This window comes from Nicotiana tabacum, chromosome 2 (genome assembly GCF_000715075.1).
Source record: "Nicotiana tabacum cultivar K326 chromosome 2, ASM71507v2, whole genome shotgun sequence".
Classification (NCBI taxonomy): Eukaryota; Viridiplantae; Streptophyta; class Magnoliopsida; order Solanales; family Solanaceae; genus Nicotiana; species Nicotiana tabacum.
The window spans coordinates 35,747,522-35,768,808 of NC_134081.1; the positions used below are offsets into that span (position 1 = coordinate 35,747,522).

Genomic DNA, 21,287 nt, shown 5'->3' on the forward strand with positions numbered 1-21,287 from the left:
TGCAGCAAAATTTGAGAAATTTACATATCCAAAACAACAAAGTATACATTCTTCTCCAAAGGGAACTTTACCATCAAACAAAGATAGTACACAAGAAACAACCAAAACACCAATATACACCAAAAACACCACCATGTCTCCCTTTCTAGAACCAAATGCTGCATGTTTCAAAACTCTATTAACTAATAATTAAGCAAAGAATACTTTAATCTCAAAACAATTTTCCCTTTCTCAACACCGAGCTTTCCGCCTGTGACAATCCAGTGACCTGGAGGATCTTGAGGTCCCTTGCTCATTTCTGTCATGTCAACAAACTTTGCCAACTTATTGCCTGTAAAATTCTCCCCTGTAATTGAACTTTCATCTTTATTCCCACTATCGGCCTGTTTCCTTAACTTATAGTTTGGCGTATGGTCCCACAATGATCTCCTAATAGTGCAGCCCGGTAACCTTGAATACAACAGCCTCATATACAAAACGTTTCTCGACCCAAAATTCCAGACCCCAAGCTGAGCTCCCGTAACTATGTACACACCAGACAGATCGCCTATGAAAGTTTCAGGGCTCTCAATGGGTGCAGTACTCACATGTGAGAAGTTCTTCCATTTCACTGGCTCAAACCATCTACTATCTTGTTCTTCTGGACCTTGCCACTTTGGAGCGCCAATTGCGACATGACTCTCCCAGTATGGCTGTAGGATCCTAGGAAGAGAAGCGAGATGTTGAAGATGGATGACTAGTCGATTCCCCTTGGACCCTTCAAGATATAGCCGCATGCCAGTCACGGGTTTACGTCCCACTGACACCTGTAGTGGATAAAGACCAAGAGCAGAGGTCAGGCCATTAAATTATTCACTACTACTAAAACAAAAAGACGACGCCTGAGATATCTCAAAACGACACTACCAGACAATTGGTGAGAAACTTCATGGAATAAACATGTAACGACCAGAAAACCTTCTTAAATTTAGAAACAAAGACAGTAGCATACTTGTTCTTGACTAACATAGAGCTTTTGCCCCATCATGCTGAACTGAAGAGACGGACATACAGGTTCCTTTCGTTGTTGGTTAGGAAGTCTGTCATGTACAGGGGCCCATACTCTTGGGACCTGAAACTCCAGGAAATATCTAAGCTCCTCAATTTGAGGTTTATCTGCAAAAATTTATGCACTAATATTACTTATCACCAACAAATAGGGCTGCTCATTACTTATATATTTATGTCTTAAATTGATATAGTATCCTACATTCAAGATAAAGACTTATGGCCCGTGCCAAATGATCCTTCCCTTTAACCCCTTCAAGGAGAAGAGTGATTGGGAAAAACGACATCTCAATGACATCTGGCGAAGATCTAACAGTCATTTCCCATTGAGTATGGCTTTGTTCCAGATCATCCCCTCCCCTTCTTCTGAAAATGACTGTAACATCCTGCATGAGATACGTTCAAAACCTCAAGCTCATTTCAATATTCAGAAAACTTAGCAAAGTTTACACCGAGGATATACAGCCTGTTGTCGTCCAAAAAAAAATCAACAGATTAATAAAAACATGCTAATAGTAGCATCGACCTCCAAAGCAAATTGACACCAATACGACCTAAAATTGACAGTCAGAGACACACACACACAGAGAACTCCCCCATTCTCCATCTCTTGCTTCAATGGTCTAGCTGGAGCAGAGTATGAATCGTATGGGATTATTAACTAGTTTGAAGGAAAATTCTTGTCAAGTCAATTCTAGGGGCAGAAAATTGGAAAAGCAGTCCATTCAATAGCTTCCTGGCGACTACATAGAGCTATGGCAGTATATCAGATTTTGACATGTCAAAGAAGAAATAATTTTTTAACCAAATTTCATGCTTCATTTTTAAAAGAACAATGATAAAATTCAAAGGGAGTAGTGTACATTTCCGTAATACTACCTCTATCCCATTTGATATGAATTTTCTGATGAGAAGTTGGTCATTCGTTAAAAAGGCTTTCAGTTTTTAAAACTTGTGGAAATTATATAAATAGTATTATGTGTTGAGATATGTCAAAAACTTTGAAAGGTCTCAAAATTTGAAGTGTGTAACACAGTTGGGTTGGTGGGAGCATCGAATAGCTTTTGCAGCACTATGAACATTAAAAGAACCATTACAAGGCAAAACAATTAGTAAGAGGATAAAGGGATTATTTAGCCCTTTACATTTGATAAAGTATTAGTCCCCTAACATATATCGGCTACCATGCACCATCTTGTATTGGAACAGATCACACACCATGAATTTGGCCTCTGTGTGTCATTCTAAGGTAATCCCAGTGAAGCTCTCGAGATTTAGAAAGTTATAAAAGAAACCAACAAAAAAGAAGGAAAGGGGAGGAAGGTCACAAACCTCTTTCCCATTTCCGGGAATATATGGCGCACTATTGGGTTGGGGATATACCCCCTGATTATTGAAGAGCGATGGATCATTAGCCTGTTAAATTGAACAAAAGGAAAAGTCAAAAGACAAGCATTACAGTATATCTCAAAGGATGAAACGGACTATAAATAAAACAGCAATAAAGAAAGGTTTTTAGAGATTGAAAACAAAGAAATAAATTGGAACTAGCCTTATCTTTGTATCTCAATAAACCTGAACTTGTAAGGCTTTCCGCGCTGGAGAACCTCTGATTTCCAACATCTTGAACGTAGTTTTTTACTTCCACAGTGGACAGAGGTGATGATATGTGCTGTTTAACATAAATTACATCTTTTCCACCGATAGTTACAGATGTGATTACATGCGTCCCAAAATTTTCAATGAAGCTGTAAGACACAGGAGTAACCCTTGCATTAGATTATGATAGAAGCTCTAGAAAAAGGTATCTTACATCTCAACAATAGACAAAATTCACTTGTACAAAAAAATAATAAAGATTAATTCCTACCTTGCTAATGCTGGTGGATCCCATGACGTAGGGACTGCTCTTTTAACATTTTCCTGTAAGACCAGTGGGGAGGTCATGAGTTGAAGCTTAGAAAGCGGTAGGAAAAATCCATCCATACAAAGTGTCTTTGTAGTGGCAGCATCTACATGCTTTGAACCAGTGTAACTGAATGCTACACTGAAGCTACCAAGAGGAGCATGGTCTGAAAGATTAGCCCTTTTATTAAAATACTCCACCATCTGCAATCAACAACAATAAAACACATTAGGGAGGAAAAGTTTAGCAAACATGTATTCACCACAAGTATCAACAACATATGGAAACCATCACACTTATGACATGACTAAGTTTCAATCAGAAAGTTTGAAGGTACCACAAAAAGTAAATGGAATACAGAAATGAGGCTTAGAAAATTTTCACACATTGTACTTCATTGGATTGTTGTTTATTGATTTAAAAGATAAAATTACATTTTGAAGATTTACTGCAAGTGACCAAGATATTTAGGGAAAGGCACATCTTAATCAGTAGATATAGGCCAGGCGTATTCTTGTGGCAAAAATTTAGTACCAACTATATCCTCACCCTTAAGTGCATGTACTAAATATGAGATAGTCCCCTGTATAACGAATCTTGTAGACAATCAACCTTTAACTCCATTTTGTAAATCGCCACGTTGTTAGTCGCCTTATAGTACAAAAAGTTGATTTAGACCAAAGATGGTCATTGATGTTGGGCATATTTCGATATGTGTTGATGTTACTTTACCCATGTTTTAACCGCTTTTTGATGCTATTTGATCTTTAAAATGCCCAACATGGTTTAATTATTGGTATTATGACTAATTGAGTTGTGTGTGATGATTTAGGGTGTTTGGAGTGCAAAAATATGAAGAAAAGGTGCTCTAGGTAGAGGAAGAGGGGTTGGATGCGTCGCATCCAATCTAGAAAAAAATCAGATTTCGTGCACCCTTAGCAGTGAAGTCGGCCCATAGCATCTGCCTTAGTATCCGCACCTGGGCAAAGCTGAGATGGAGGAACAAAGGGTGGATGCGAGGCATCCACCCTAACATGCGAAGCTGAGAAGTGGAGGACGAGGTGGATGCGACGCATCCACCCTAGCATCAATCCCTGAAGCTGATTTGGATTAGAAATAGGAGAACTTTGGCCCACGACTTTTGTACGCAATATATAAGCCAAAAACGCCTCTTTTAGGTCATCTAACATATTGGGAAGGGGGAAAAAGCCACGACAAAGCTGGGGAACCACGGAATTCATCTTGAGTTCTTATTTTTCCTTCTTTTATTGATTATTATGCACTCTTGTGAATTATTTGATGATTGCATGAACATGAGTGGCTAAGAACCCTATTATTCTAGGGTCATGGGCGATACATGAATGTTGATGTTTGAAGTTTAATTTGACAAAGTTGATTTTATCATATTGGGTTGTTTATTTAATTCTGTTTTTAATTAATTTGCTGAGTAGCTAACAGTGAATTACTATCTACGAATCTAGAGTTGAACTCGAAAGTAGGAATTCTAGATTGCATATAGAATTAAATAGAGCAAGTTCTTGAACCCGGACATCGGGGAACGAATTCGCAATTAGGATAGAAATATACCTAATTGTCTTGCTCGGTTGAGATACAGGAAGTGTAAATGCATTCTTGTTAATCTTAATTCCATAGACATATAGGCATTAAGTTAGCTTGAATAGGCGAGTAAGAACTCGACAGATTCTTATGAGTAATATCAACCATGTCAATCAACAATCCAGATAAATCAATTAGTTATTTTAAGCTAAGAATGCAACATGATTGTTAGATAACCCGTGACCCTGGAATATTATCTCCTATTGATTGTTATTCGAAATCATTTAAGTGTTGTGGTTGATCTTTAGTATTTCATTACTTGATAGTTTTTAGGTAGTAAATTAGAAAATTATCTATTTTGTGAGAAATCGCTTGAATCGATAAGTTATTTGAGTTTGAGTTAGTCAAAAGTTAATCATAAGTATTCGTGGGAACGATACTCTACTCATTACTATATTACTTGACGACCACGTATACTTGCGTGAGTGTGTTTGGTCGCAACAAGTTTTTGTTGCCGTTGCCGAGGAGTTAAGCTTTTATTACTAATTTGTTCAAGTTTTAATTTTCAGTTTGCCTTGTTTGTGTTAACGCAGGATCTTCTCTTGAATGCAGAGGAGTAGAAGTGCAAACAACCTCCTTCTTTTTGATCCAGAAATTGAACGAACACTTCATAGAGTGAGGAGGGAAGTCGAAGCTAGAACGAGAATAGAAAGAGAGTTGGACATCGTAGTTCAACCACAGCCAATAGAAATGGCAGGTAATGAGGAGCGTCCGGTGATAGAAGCCGCAAGGCCCAATCTTGCTAATATGACTCAGGCTATCGTGAAGCCTGATATCACGGGGCATTTTGAACTCAAACAGTACATGGTACAGCTGATTCAGTCCACAGGGCAATATGTGGGTCTATCTCATGAAGACCCGCAGAGGCACATTCAGAACTTCTTGAAAATTACGGACACTTACAATTATCCGAACGTTTCCAAGGACTATGTCAGGCTGACACTATTTCACTTTTCATTGTTGGGGGAAGCTAAGGAATGGTTGCAAAAGGAGCCCGCGAACTCAATCCACACTTGGGATGATTAGCAAGGAAATTCCTAATCAATTTTTTCCCTACTAAGAAGACAAAATCGCTGAGGAGCCAAATTCTTGGGTTCCAACAACGGGATGGCGAGACACTTCGTCAAGCTTGGGAAAGATACAAGAAGCTACTCAGAGACTGCCCGCATCATTGTCAGACTGATGAGGTATTGGGTCACACTTTTGTTGATGGGCTAGACGAGGCATCAAAGATGAATCTTGATTCAGCTTGTGGGGGTAGTTGCATGGCGAGGCCGTATAGTGAAATACAACTCTTGCTAAATAACTTCACTGCTAATGATCATAATTGGCAAGGAGATGGGGACGCAAGAAGAGCAATTAAACAGAAGGCAGCCGGGGTGATTGAGCTTGATGACTTCTCAGCCATGAGAGCAGATATTGCAAAGCTGGCAAATCAGATGAACAGAATGACAATGCAACAAACACAACAGATGCAACATGTACAGCAAATGTCTATTTGCTGCGAACTATGTGGTGACAGTCATATGAGTGACATGTGCCCCACGAATCCTGAATCTATATACTATGTGGGGCAACAAAACAGAGGTCCGATGAATCAGCATGCACAATATGGGAACACTTACAATCCAAATTGGAGGAATCATCCTAACTTCTCATGGGGCGGAAATCAACAGAATCAGTATAGGCCTCAAGGAAATTTCAATCAGCCTCAGAAGCCACCCCAACAAACAGAAGAGAGTACGAATGACTTGCTAAAAAAGTTGTTACTTGACAATCAACAGCTCAGGACCGATTTCAGAAATCTTGAGAGGCAAATGGGGCAGTTAGCAGCAAATCAAAATACTAGACCTACAGGCTCTCTTCACAGTGATACAGAAAAGAACCCTCAAGTTAATGCAGTTACACTCAGAAACGGGAGGGAACTAGAGGAAGTGCCAAAGAAGAGAAAGGACAAACCTATACCTGAGGGGGATCTGACCCCTAAGGCAATACACGAGTCAAAGAAAAATGATGCAAGTTCAGAGCCAGTGGAGGCTGCAAGGCCACCACCACCTTTCCCCCAGAGATTGCAGAAAAAGAATGACGATCGCATGTTTAACAAATTTCTCTCTATGTTGAGTCAGGTTCAATTAAATATTCCATTGGTGGATGTACTTCGTGAAATTCCAAAGTATGCTAAGTACATAAAAGATATAGTGGCTCACAAGAGGAAATTGACCGAGTTCGAGACAGTTGCACTTACTGAGGAGTGCACTTCAAGGGTCCAAAACAAGCTTCCTCAAAAGCTTAAGGATCCCGGCAGTTTCACCATCCCGGTGCGAATCAGTAATATTGATGTGGGTCGTGCTCTTTGTGATTTGGGGGCGAGCATAAATCTGATGCCATTGTCCTTGTTTAAGCAATTGGGTTTGGGAGCTCCAAAACCAACCACTGTGATGTTACAATTAGCTAATAGGTCCATAGTCTACCCTGAAAGAGTGATTGAAGATGTGCTGCTGCAAATTGGGAAATTTATCTTACCAGCTGACTTCATTATTCTAGATTTTGAGGCTGATGAACAAGTTCCAATCATATTGGGACGACCTCTCTTGGCTACTGGTGATGCAATAATTAAAGTGAGAGAAGGGAAAATGATTATGAGGGTGGACAACGAGGAAGCAGTCTTTAATGTCTACAAAGCAATCCAACTTCCCCGCCACTATGAGGAGCTCTCTATAATATCTGTTGTGGAGGTGGATGAGCAACTTCTTGACACGAGTGTATATCTAGACGACTCTCTAGAAAAAGCACTCATGTTGTTTGATAGCTTGATGATTGATGATGAGGTTGAGGAGATGATGCATATCCTAGATGCATCATGTGCTTACATGCAAGGAATACACCCGTTTGAGCCCCTGAATAGGCCAAGTGGGCCTCCTCCAAAGCCGTCAATTGAAGAAGCTCCAAAAGTGGAGCTCAAACCCCTACCCCCTCACCTTCAATATGCTTAATTGGGTAGTTCTGACACTTTTTACCTGTTATTGTTTCTTCTCTCTTGTCTAAATTGCAGGAAGAAAAGCTATTGAGGGTGCTACGTGAGCACAAGCGAGCAATTGGGTGGACAATGTCTGACATTAAAGGCATTAGTCTAGCTTTCTGCATGCATAAAATCCTCATGGAGGACGGACACAAGCCAAGTGTAGAGCAACAACGCCGACTAAATCCAATCATGAAAGAGGTGGTAAGAAAAGAAGTGATTAGGTGGCTTGATGCAGGTATTGTATTTCCAATCTCTGATAGCAAATGGGTAAGCTCCGTTCAATGTGTGCCGAAGAAAGGAGGATGACTGTAGTAGTTAATGAAAATAATGACTTAATTCCTACAAGAACTGTCACTGGATGGAGAATTTGCATAGATTATAGAAAATTGAACAATGCCACCCGGACCCGGAAAGACCACTTTCCGCTCCCCTTTATTGACCAAATGCTAGATAGGTTAGCTGGCCAGGAATACTACTGTTTCCTGGACGGTTATTCAGGGTATAATCAGATTGCTATAGCCCCAGAGGACCAAGAGAAAACTACATTTACGTGTCCTTATGGCACGTATGCGTTCAAGAGAATGCCCTTTGGTGTTTGTAATGCACCTGCGACTTTTCAAAGGTGTATGATGACTATTTTTACTAACATGGTTGAAAGATTTGTAGAAGTGTTCATGGATGATTTTTCTGTTTTTGGATGTTCTTTTGATAATTGTTTGATGAACCTTGATAAAGTGCTTGCTAGGTGTGAAGAGACGAACTTGGTGCTAAACTGGGAAAAGTGTCATTTCATGGTACGTGAAGGTATCGTTTTGGGGCACAAGGTGTCCAAAAGTGGCTTGCAGGTGGACAAAGCGATTGAAAAATTGCCACCATCCAAAAGTGGCTTGCAGATGGAGGCGATTGAAAAATTGCCACCATCGACATTCGTCAAAGGCATTCGCAGTTTCTTGGGCCATGCAGGTTTTTATCGTCGTTTCATTAAAGATTTTTCGAAAATTTCTTCTCCTTTGTGCAGGCTTCTTGAGAAAGATGTGCCCTTCAAGTTTGATGATGCCTGTCTGAAAGCATTTGAGGAGCGAAAGGGAAGGTTGGTGACTGCACCAATTATCATTGGACCAGATTGGGCGCAATCATTTGAGTTGATGTGCGATGCAAGTGACATAGCAATCGAAGCTGTTTTGGGGCAAAGGAGGGATAAAATCTTTCACTCCATTTATTATGCGAGCAAAACTATGAATCCAGCTCAGATGAATTATACAGTTACTGAAAAGGAGTTGCTTGCAGTGGTGTGGGCGTTTGACAAGTTCAGATCCTATCTAGTGGAAACCAAAGTCATCGTTTACACAGATCATTCAGCTATCAGTTACTTGTTTGAAAAGAAAGACGCCAAGCCGAGGCTGATTCGTTGGGTCCTCCTCTTGCAAAAATTTGACTTAGAGATCCGAGATCGAAAAGGGACAGAAAATCAAGTGGCTGATCACTTGTCCAGATTAGAAAGTCGGAACCATGTAGCTGAAGGAGGGTCAATCAAAGAAATATTCCCTGATGAGCAGTTATTAGCAGTCACCTCAGGTGAAGCCCCATGGTATGCGGATTATGTTAATTTTATTGCAAGTGGGGTGATGCCACTAGAATTGACACCTGATAATAGAAGAAGATTCTTACATGATGTGAGGCTCTACATGTGGGATGAGCCATTCTTATATAGGCAGTGCGCAGATCAATTGGTGCGAAGGTGTGTTCCTGAGGAAGAGATGAATGCTATACTGCATGACTGCCATGCTTCGCCATATGGAGGTCATCACGGTGGGGATAGAACCGCCCAAAAAGTGCTACAATCAGGTTTCTATTGGCCAAAATTGTTTAAGGATGCACATGCCTTTGTTAAAAATTGTGACAGATGCCAAAGAACCGGAACTATCACAAGGAAGCACGAGATGCCCTTGCAAAATATTCTGGCAGTAGAGCTTTTTGATGTTTGGGGGATTGATTTCATGGGACCGTTCCCATATTCTAATGGGCACAGGTACATCTTGGTGGCGGTCGACTATGTTTCTAAGTGGGTGGAGGCCATTGCTCTTCCTACTAGTGACGCAAAGGTAGTGGTAAGCTTTGTAAAGAAGCACATCTTCACACGTTTTGGGACTCCAAGAGTGTTGATAAGCGACGGGGGAACTCACTTTTGTAACAAATTGCTGAATAATGTTCTTGCAAAGTATGGAGTTAAGCATAAGGTTTCCACTGCCTATCATCCCCAAACGAGTGGTCAAGTAGAAGTTTCCAACAGAGAGGTAAAGCAGATTTTGGAGAAAACAGTAAGTGGGAATAGAAAGGATTGGGCCGGGAAGCTGGATGATGCATTATGGGCATATCGTACTGCATACAAGACCCCAATAGGCACTTCTCCGTACAGGTTGGTTTATGGGAAGGCCTGCCATCTGCCCGTCGAGCTTGAACACAAAGCTTATTGGGCGATTAAAAAGCTAAATATGGAGATGGACTTGGCCGGTGAAAAGAGATTGCTACAACTCAACGAGCTTGATGAGTTTCGATTGCATGCGTATGAAAATGCCAAATTGTATAAAGAGAAGACAAAAAGGTGGCATGATAAGCACATCCAACATCGTGAGTTTGAGCCAGGTCAAGAAGTTCTCTTGTTTAATTCGAGGCTAAAGCTTTTTCCCGGAAAGCTTAAATCTCGATGGTCGGGTCCGTTTGAAGTGGTTAGTGTGAAACCTCATGGGGCGGTGGAATTACGTGATACGAGTTCCAATGCGACATTCTTGGTAAATGGCCAGAGAGTAAAACACTATTGGGGTGGTGACATTGCACGTCACAAGACCTCGATGGATTTGGTGGAGGCGTGAAGAACGTGTTGCGTCGTGCTGCGACGTTAAATCAGGCGCTTCTTGGGAGGCCACCCAAGTCCTATCTTTTGTTTTCATAGTTAGTTCAATTTTTAGGAATTAGTTCTTGTTAAAAAAAAAAAAAAATCCAGGTATGGGAAAACAGGGTGGATGCGTCGCATCCCCCTCAGCATAAAAAAATTGACGGACCAATTGCTCAAGGCAGTGAAGTCTGCCTATAGCGTCCACAGCCGCGTCCAAACAATTTCAGAGAAAGCAGTTGGGGCGCGTCGCGTCCAAGCTCGCACGTTCAGGTAAGTGTTATATTTTAACACATCATATGCTTAACATCCCAAAAATTCCAAACGCGAAATTCCCCTCTTCCCAGACCCTCCCTCTCATCTCACTTGAAACCACCACATCTCCTCTCCCTCGCACCACCACTGCCTCACCCCAAACGCGACAGGTATGTATCTTCTTCCTCGTTCTTTCTTTTTCTTTTCTCTCCTCATTCTCCTCTCTTCTCTCTCGCTGGTAGCAACAGACCCCCTGCCCCAAATTCCCCTAGGTTAAGTTTTACCAATTTAAATGTCACACATGTGATTAAGAGGGGAACTGAAAAAGTTTGAGGCTTGGAGCTGTCATTCCGGTTAGTTGTAATGGTTGCGAGATGATAAACTATAATTCCCTTCATCTCGTTAATTTTGGGAGGGTAGTCGAATTACCCGACTGATAGAAGAAACTAGGCACAATTGTTGCATATCACCTGTTTGACGAATTACCCGTGAGGTAAATTTAGGCACCGGTGAAGTCTGAGTAACCGAGCGACACTGGTATATGCTAGTGAATAAGTGTAGGATCGTTTGTCTTGATTGTGTGCAGCATTGTCGGAATGTTTTGAGCCTATGATAGATTGTCTAAATAACTTGAACATCCGGCACATGCTAGACGTCTTGAATTGTAAAGTGTTACTCGATTTGAATCGAGTGAGCTGCTATGTGTAATTGAACATGGTTAGTGAGCGTCGCTCGGATAAACCTCATGTTGTGCATAATGATATCTATATAGCGAAGTGCTTATTTGTAAACTTGAAAAGAGTTATCATATCCCTGCTGAAAGCCATGGGCTATAGTTTCATGAAGTACTGAATGACATGACTATGCGAATGATTGAAAGTGCAAGCTGTTGCAACTGCTTTATAGCTGAACTTCACTGTTCTATACGCTAATTGTTGATTTCTTTGCATTGCAAGTACTTAGGCTCATAAATGGCAGCAACGAGCAAACCGTCCAAGCAACAAGACAAAGATAATAACAAGCAACCGCCCAAAAAGCCTACCGGAAAGGCAACAGGTGCTCCAAATCCACAGAACAAAAGGAAGCGCACTGAGAAAGAAAAAGAACTGCAGACTAGGCAGTTAATTGATGAATCAGAGCAAGAAGAGAAGGAACCATTAGTAAGGAGGACAGTGAAGAAGGGTATTACAACAACAACATTAAATCCGCCAAGCAAAGGGATAGAGATAATAGAACCTGTGCCGAACCAGAGAAAATCCTCCTAGCAGAGTGACCCGAATGATAAAGGAAAGCAGAAGACTACTGCAGAATCTGAGTCCGAGTCTGATTCAGATAATGAGCCGCCACATGTCGACATGAGTGACGAAGATGAGGGTGAACCAATAGACCGAGCTGCTTGGGAGAAGAACTTTGTTAGTGAAAAGGCATTCCGAGCTTATAATAAGATACTGGGTTCAAAGAAGTACATCCCAGAAAAGCCAATCAACATCGGAGCACTTAAGAAAAAGTACCCGGAGTTTCTAAAATCAATTCGAGAGGTGCAACAATGGGGACCTATCTTGAAGGGCCACGGTAAGGCCAACCTCACTATCGTCAGAGAACTTTACGCCAATTGGCGTCACTCCAGGGGCAGCATTGTGAGAGTACGAGGGGTGGATATTAATGTCTCAGCTGAAGCTCTGAATAATTTCTTAGGGGTGCCACACACACTAACAGATAGGTTTGACTCCATATGCAAAGCACCAGATTATGCACACATTAGGTCGGTCCTATGCCCTACCAGGAAGGATGCAAATTGGAAGCATGGGAGTATGGAGTACCATTCTCTGGCCAAGGAATTCATGAGTGCGTTAGCACGTGTGGTTCTAAATTTCATATGCAACCGCCTGATGCCATGCCAACACAAAACTGATGTCCCTCGACACCGAGCACTAGTATTGTATGCTTTATTGGAGGGGATACCGCTCAACTTGGGAGCCATCATGCATGACCAAATGCAGCGCACCAGGATGAACTACAAGTGGAGGTTGTTCTTTGCAAATACCCTATCGGCTTTCTTGACAGAGATGGGAGTACTATGGGACAAGGAGAATGACGACATTGAGGCTAAAGCTCCAGGACCATATGATGTTACTCATGTACTAGAGCCGAACAAGGGAAGGTCTTCTAAGCTCACCATTCAACAGTTGTTTAAGCAGATGCAAGCTAATATGCAAGAGAACAGGGCTGAGTTGATAGCGACTCGTGTAGAGTTGAGTGCCACCAGAGATGAGTTGAGTCAGACTCGTGCGGATCTAAGCCGAGTCCAGACTGAGCAGGCCACGATGATGAGGGAGGTATCATTACTCCTCCGTGCTCTGGTTCAACGTGCAGATATAGACATCTCACAGCTGCTTGCATCGTCCACTGCTGGACCATCCACTTCTGCTCCTCCTATAGTCCCTGAGGCTCCACACACCATGCCTACTGAGGCCGCTGTACCACCTGCTACAGACTCAGCTCCAGTTGGTGATGATCGGACTGTGACAGCTCTCCCTATTCGTGAGGATGCCATTGCAAAGCCAGGGGAGGTCATGATGAATGCCATGGATGCTGATGCTCTTCCACCTTGACTTGAGGGAGTTTCTTCTCACCCTACTCTACTTTATTTGTGTGCATTGGGGACAAAGCACGGTTTTAAGTGTGGGGTGGGGGGTTATTCATATTTCTGTGGATGAATGTACTTAACTGTTACAATTTTTGTTGATTTTGATACTGTTGAGGGCTGTAATATTCACTGGATTAATGGCATGTACTAGTTAGTAAATTCATCTATATGGAGTAACTCTCAATCCATTGTTGTGTGTAGTCATAGTAAGTAGCCTTATCCAAAAAAAAAAAAAAAAAAAACAAAAAATAAAGGACTTTTCCCGACGACGGACTACCTGGACAGTTCTCTCGAGGGATTAAGGTCCTTAGAAAAATACAAAAAGATTTTCATTTGATTCTTGAAATTAGTGTTAGTATTAGGAGATTGACAGAAAAACTAAAGAAAAGCGCAAAAATAGAGTAGTAGCCTTGAGTAGTTAGTAAATTTTTTTTAGGTAGTAATAATTCTCTGTGGTTTTTCTTTGTGCCTCGGTTCTTTTCCATGGGATGTAGTTTGAACCGGGTAATTATTTTCTTTCCGAGTAGATTAGGAATTTAGGGAATAAAAGGAGCAAGAATGATGAACCTAGGCGCCCTTGACTTGTTTCATAGTAGCATATTTATGCTTTGGCATGTGTAGTATCTCCCCTATATTTTGATATTAATCTTGATGCCTTTATATATTGGATAGCATGTTTTGTGACTTGTGTTCACTTTGCGCTTAATGCTTAATATCTCGTGGCTCCGTGAATACTTACATTGTTTGAGAGTCGGAATGTGATCGTCCTTAATGAGTCATGTGCCATATGTGGTGAGGTTTTTGTGTAGTCCATGTATTGTACTTGTGTCTAGAACTTGCCCGGTATGTGAGTTGAAGCGAAATTTGAGGTGATGCTCGGTTTAAAAAATGATTTTAGGCTTTCTTTGATCTTTTTGAGCTTATTGCTTATCATAAATAAAATTTATCCCTAGTTAATCATTTTGAGCCTATTGACTTTTATTTGGTACCCACATTACAAGCCTATACCCTTTTTTATTCTTAATTGACATTGTTTTGATCCTTTTACCTCTTAAAGCACTTTAATTGTTAAATGAGCGCTAAAAGAAGTAAGAAGGGACTAAGTGTGGAGTGACTTTTGAGTGGAACCAATGAAAGGAAGAAAGATACACTTGTTTTGTAAAATACTACACCACTAGCGAAAATTGAAAAAAAAAAAAAAAGGAAAAATAGAAATGAATAAATTGTTGTCTTGTTCTTGCTAGTGGGTATGAACTAAAGTAGTGCTTAAAGAAAAAGGGACTGTTTTGGGGGTGATATTGTTTGTGAAATTGAAGTGGTGTTGAAGAATTTGCGCTTAAAGTAATTTTGTGATGTATTAAAGTGCTTAGGAGGGTGAGTCACTATTCCTTAAATATATCCTACCCGTCCCTTAGCCCACATTACAACCATGAAAAAGTCCTAATTGATTTTAGATCGAGCGAGCTTACATTAGTAGAGATTTACATTAAGGGCAAGCCTATGGTACCAATTGCATGCATGTGACTTCTTTGTGAGAGTGAGCGATTTTCTTTGATATATGTGAGTCATTAAAATATATTTGATCATGAGATTCGAATGTGTGGATTGAACTCGCTCTCTTGTTCTTGTTGTGAGGGCACATGATTTCACGAGGGATAGGTAACGTTATTAGACTTCTCTATGATGTTGGGTGTTCAAGCCATGAGTGCATTGTGACATTGAGTCGGTTTTTGAGGTTAAGATTGTTGTGAGCATGTTGTCTTTGTTCGAATATTTTTTAAAGAATGACATAAGTAAAGGGAAGTGTATCTGATGCATATTCTAGAGCCTAATTGTTGCAAATAACCATGGTCATAGGTGTAGTGTGCTTTGAATGATAAGAGCTTAATTTTGTTTCGTCTACTATAGTGATGGTTTGTTCGAGAACGAACAAAGGTTTAAGTGTGGGGTGGTGATGTTGGGCATATTTCGATATGTGTTGATGTTACTTTACCCATGTTTTAACCGCTTTTTGATGCTATTTGATCTTTAAAATGCCCAACATGGTTTAATTATTGGTATTATGACTAATTGAATTGTGTGTGATGATTTAGGGTGTTTGGAGTGCAAAAATATGAAGAAAAGGTGCTCTAGGTAGAGGAAGAGGGGTTGGATGCGTCACATCCAATCTAGAAAAAAATCAGATTTCGTGCACCCTTAGCAGTGAAGTCGGCCCATAGCATCCGCCTTAGCATCCGCACATGGGCAAAGCTGAGATGGAGGAACAAAGGGTGGATGCGAAGCATCCACCCTAGCATGCGAAGCTGAGAAGTGGAGGACGAGGTGGATGCGACGCATCCACCCTAGCATCAATCCCTGAAGCTGATTTGGATTAGAAATAGGAGAACTTTGGCCCACGACTTTGGTACGCAATATATAAGCCAAAAACGCCTCTTTTAGGTCATCTAACATATTGGGAAAGGGGAAAAAGCCACGACAAAGCTGGGGAACCACGGAATTCATCTTGAGTTCTTATTTTTCCTTCTTTTATTGATTATTATGCACTCTTGTGAATTATTTGATGATTGCATGAACATGAGTGGCTAAGAACCCTATTATTCTAGGGTCATGGGCGATACATGAATGTTGATGTTTGAAGTTTAATTTGACAAAGTTGATTTTATCATATTGGGTTGTTTATTTAATTCTGTTTTTAATTAATTTGCTGAGTAGCTAACAGTGAATTACTATCTACGAATCTAGAGTTGAACTCGAAAGTAGGAATTCTAGATTGCATATAGAATTAAATAGAGCAAGTTCTTGAACCCGGACATCGGGGAACGAATTCGCAATTAGGATAGAAATATACCTAATTGTCTTGCTCGGTTGAGATACAGGAAGTGTAAATGCATTCTTGTTAATCTTAATTCCATAGACATATAGGCATTAAGTTAGCTTGAATAGGCGAGTAAGAACTCGACAGATTCTTATGAGTAATATCAACCATGTCAATCAACAATCCAGATAAATCAATTAGTTATTTTAAGCTAAGAATGCAACATGATTGTTAGATAACCCGTGACCCTGGAATATTGTCTCCTATTGATTGTTATTCGAAATCATTTAAGTGTTGTGGTTGATCTATAGTATTTCATTACTTGATAGTTTTTAGGTAGTAAATTAGAAAATTATCTATTTTGTGAGAAATCGCTTGAATCGATAAGTTATTTGAGTTTGAATTAGTCAAAAGTTAATCATAAGTCTTCGTGGGAACGATACTCTACTCATTACTATATTTATTGACGACCACATATACTTGCGTGAGTGTGTTTAGTCGCAACAGTCATGTCTAGTTTAAATTATAGTCAACACATCTGCAAACGTAATCAAAGCAAGCGAAACAGCCACACTTGGTTCATCGCCACATTGTTAGTCGCCCTATGTACAAAAAGTTGACTTTAGACCAAAGACCGTCATGTGTAGTTTAGACTATAATGAACACATCTGCAACATATAATCAAAGCCAGTGAAACAGCCAGACGATATTTCATTCATCACAAGCATCTCATGGACTCACAAGTTTACTGTCCTGTCGTAACACCCCGGCGCCCAATAACTGACCTTCTAACCTACACAATGTACAAACCTCAACTGATATACTATGTAAACCTTTGTTTTATTATTGCTGGTTTAACCACCGTGTGAAGAGATAACATCCACACGTCCTCATAAAGCAGTTCACCATAATCTCCACACTATTAGCACGAGATTTTGAGTCTCGGGTGTTAAAGATTCTAGTGAAACACATAGGCTTTGATCTCCTTTTTTACGGCAACACACAAAAGAGTTTGATTAAGAAACATATCTTCCTTGGTTCATCTAAAACTCGGGGCCTAGACAAGTGACTGCTTTCTCCTAACATGTCTATTACATACAATAAAGACAGAACCACATGCAGAAGATGCATATTGAAATTGCTAATAAACACCCTTAACTGGCAATTGACCTAAACAAGTGGCTTCTTTCCCCTGAAATGTTTACGACACACAATAAAGATAGTAGCACATGCAAAACATGCATACAGAAAATGCGCATAAGTACCATTAACTGACAACAAGTTCCCAGATGAGATAAATTTCCTTCCTCTAGAAAGCAAAAGGATAAAAGTTATAATCTATATACAACAGAAATGAATTTCAACCAGAAAACCATTCAATGTTGCATCAACCTGAACACAGCATGCAATAACGAGGCTACTTTTTCGAAACAATTAAATGGATGCAGTCCCTCATAGTTCAACATTTCCAACTTCAAACACGAGTTTACAATCTTGCAGCACTTGTTTTTAAGCAAATTAATTATTTGGTTCATTTCAAATTTCAATTCGAAATCAAGAGGTAGCTAGAGTGCTTTACACAATTGACAAAAGAGTAAAGCTAGTGCCATAGAGAAAACTTAACAACATTGTACATACCTCATTATAAGAGCAAACACTAGTGCCATCGCGACCGCCAGGCTCTTGAAAGTTCTTAATGTCCTTTGAAACATTTGGGAGAACAACATCATCATATAACCAAAGATCCCTGGTATGTTCTTCATTAATCTCTACAACCCTAGAACCAGCCACTCCCTTACAATAGAGCAACCTGGTATCATAGTTCACATCAAAGCCCCTACCAAGTGCCTGCACTGCATTTATAGCAGTATGAAAAGCTGCTGCTTTATCCTCCATCACATCCCCCCTCCCCTCTTCCTTCAAATCCAAACCTCTTCCTTCAAATCCAAACTCCCCTAAACCCAAGGGTAACTCCAAAAATCAAAGTAACAACAACTAAAAAATTGCTTAAAACTAAAAGCGAAGGTCAAAATCCAAGAAAAACTCAAAAAACTCAATTCAACAAATTCTTCAAACAATCAATCCACAACCCAAAAACCTTTTTGGCAGGAAAATCTCAATTGTGTTGAAATTACCACACAACATAGATAAAGTTTCAATCTTTTCAAGATTAAACAGCCACCCCACTTTACCACAAAGCTGTAATCTCAAAAAGAAAAACGCTCAAGAATGAGTCAAGTCAAGTATATAGAGCTTCTTCTTAGATTGACTAAAAAGAAATTACCAAGAAAAGATTTTTACCCAAAAATAGTGAAAAATTCCAGCTTTACTGCATGCCCCCTATCTCGATCTTGAATCTTACATAAAGATTTCAGACTTATGATGCTCTAATATGTCTATGTCTATATATATATATAAAAAACATAAATATATAGTGTGTGTCTGTATATGTTTACATGTATATATATATATATATATATATATATATATATATAACAACATTAAGACTTAACTCGCATAACTAATTTAGAAAAAGTTGTCTATTTTTTCTAGTATCTAATTCTAACATTTATGTCCAAAAAAATAGGCATCGACTCTTAAGACTTTTTGTTACTGTTTTGTACTTGGGGAAATGCTCTATTTTGTTACATGGGTTGTATATTTACTTTAAATCTGACCCGTTGATTTACTTCTTGTACAAAATGTTGATGTGATCGTACGGTTAAGAAAAAGAAAGAGGGTGTACACGTGAGTGGACTTTGACTTACGATATTCACATGGAGTGTGTCATCATAATATTTGAGGAAAACAGTAAAAGAAAAAAGATAAAAAAGAGTAAAAGCAAAAGTCTTTTTTCCTTTGTCTTACTCATCAATGAGGTTTACCAATCTTTAATTATTCTTTTATCTCTAAATTCAATTTTCACTTTTGTCTTTTTGAAACCTAGATAAAGAAGGAAAATTGCAATTAATTAACGGTCAACATAAAAATAATGGTAGTTATGATATAATCTATAGAGGATTATAAGAATAATTGTGTTTTGGCATAGTCGTGGGAACATGTACGTACAAAATATGATATTTTTCAATGCGAATTCAAATTAATTAAACCCAAAATAAGTATTTGACACCACAAGAGAAATCAAAGAAAAAGAAAATTAAGAATAATCATCCCATTTGAATAGTATAAGGATTTCTAATTTTACATTGCCATTGTATCAATTTTTCGTTTAGATTTATTTTTCAAGAAAAGTTAATTGGAACAATATTTTGTAATTAGATTTAAGTTATATATCGTAAGTGTAAATATTTTTTTATAATATTATTGTAGGTTAATCTATTATAGCGGGTTAATAATCGTTCTTATCAAGTTAACAATTAATATTATCGTAGAGATTTACCTATAATTACCTTATAAATGACATGAGTGTCTAAATATTTTTTAATTTATCAGTATATTAAACAATTAAAACACTAAATTTCTCCACTATTGAAAATGGTGGGGGGGGGGGGGGAGCTGTTCAATTTTTCCGGTTTGAAACATGAACTTGATTTTGCTTTGAAAAGTAGTTAAGTACTTAAGACCCGTTTGTCCATACAAAAATTTCCTTTTTTCGAATTGTTTTTATAAAATTGTGTTTGTCCATGAAATTTTAAAAGTTCTTGAATAAATTTCAAAAATGAGTTTTTCAAAAACCAAAACTGCAATTTAACTCCAAATACCCACTCACAAAATTACAATATTTTTTCAAGTCAAATGCATGTCCAAACATATTTTCAAATTTCAAATACTATTTTTCAACTTAACTCCAAGTATTATGTTTTTCAAAAATTACAATTTTTGTGTCCAAACGCCTGCTTATTATAGTTGACCAAAATGAACCCAATTCGAATTTCCGGTTCTAAAAAGTGGATAATTGTATTTAATTTTGTATTTATGAACAGTTATTAGAGTTGACCAGATAAGGTCAAAAGTAATAAGCGGGAGATGGAGTTTTAGGATTTTGTGTTTACTCCCTCCATCACATTTTAATTGTTGTTTTAGCTCTTACCATGTCCATTAAGAAAAATAATAAATATAAAGTATAATTTACTAAGCTACCCCTTTTAATTTTTTTTTTGAGAATTGAGCAGTATTAAAAAGAACTATTACTCCTTTAATATTAAGGGCGTAGTTGGAAATAGCTAACAAATTTAGTCTTGAAATTTTAAAGTGACCGTTATTTTGCGGACGAATTTTTTGAGCTAAAGCAAAAGTTAAAATGAGACGGGGGAGTAACATTTATTAAGTGTTAATCCTTGGACCTTTGCTCCCACTTGGCATTCATTAGTTGTACTAAATGAATAGCTTATAAGCCATTTAAGAGGGGTTTATCATGCAATCTAGTCTCGTATATTAAATTCTCGCATAGACCAAGAAGAAAACAATTATTAAATTTGTGAATTCTGAATGAGTTAAGATTAACTATGTAATTATTTGACTATTTTTTACGTTAATCATCAAGTTACCGCAATTCTTTTTCGCTTAGTTCGAGACCATCTATATAATAATCATATTGTCAGAGTTACAAAAAAATGGAGTCAGTAAAAAGGGAAAAAAGATAGAGAAACATACGTAGCAACTGTTATTAGAACTATCTAGATAAAAGTTTTGGAAGTCCCTAGACCAAGTAAAACAGTTCAAAGTTTCAAACTGCAACTAACTCTGATAAAAGTTCACCAACAAAATGATTAGGATTTAGCAGGTGGAATCTGTACTCTATATTACACATTTAAGCCAAAAATATATAGTAGCTTTGAAGTGGATAAGTTTCACAAGACAAATATTAAGTTTGAACAGTCATACACCATCCATAACTGCACATGTTTCAGGTGCTAAAATTCTACATAACTGTTTCAAAAACGGATGCAGAAAAACTATGTTCTCACGATGTTTCATCCTTAGTCACCTTCTAATAATAACACAATAAAGAATCGCTCTGAAACAATTATGACATTCTACTTCTGGTGGTTTGTGGGAAAAAGATCCCACAAAGAAGAGAATTATACAGTATGTAAATAACAATCATTCAGAGGGCCTACCAATATC

The 21,287-nt window shown here is 38.7% G+C and overlaps 1 protein-coding gene across 1 annotated transcript; it reads right to left on the reverse strand.

The window, feature by feature from the left end:
- Window positions 1-18,643, reverse strand: LOC107792894 (MACPF domain-containing protein CAD1). Its single transcript, XM_075232494.1, has 7 exons — window positions 17,838-18,643; window positions 2,918-3,156; window positions 2,600-2,795; window positions 2,380-2,463; window positions 1,250-1,433; window positions 992-1,155; window positions 1-806 (listed from the first exon to the last, which is right to left on the reverse strand). Exons 1-7 carry the CDS (start codon window positions 18,093-18,095, stop codon window positions 183-185), a joined length of 1,749 nt encoding a protein of 582 aa, XP_075088595.1. The 5' UTR covers window positions 18,096-18,643; the 3' UTR covers window positions 1-182.
- Between the last annotated feature and the right edge of the window lie 2,644 nt (window positions 18,644-21,287).

What these genes read in the sequence shown, in the direction of transcription:
- LOC107792894 (XM_075232494.1), bottom strand. Translation starts at nt 18,095, where the DNA reads ATGGAGGATAAAGCAGCAGCTTTTCATACTGCTATAAATGCAGTGCAG. An exon ending in TATTGAGATACAAAGATAAG is followed by an intron (nt 2,464 to 2,599) that starts GCTAGTTCCAAT and finishes TCAATTTAACAG; the next exon opens with GCTAATGATCCATCGCTCTT. An exon ending in CATAAGTCTTTATCTTGAAT is followed by an intron (nt 1,156 to 1,249) that starts GTAGGATACTAT and finishes AAATTTTTGCAG; the next exon opens with ATAAACCTCAAATTGAGGAG.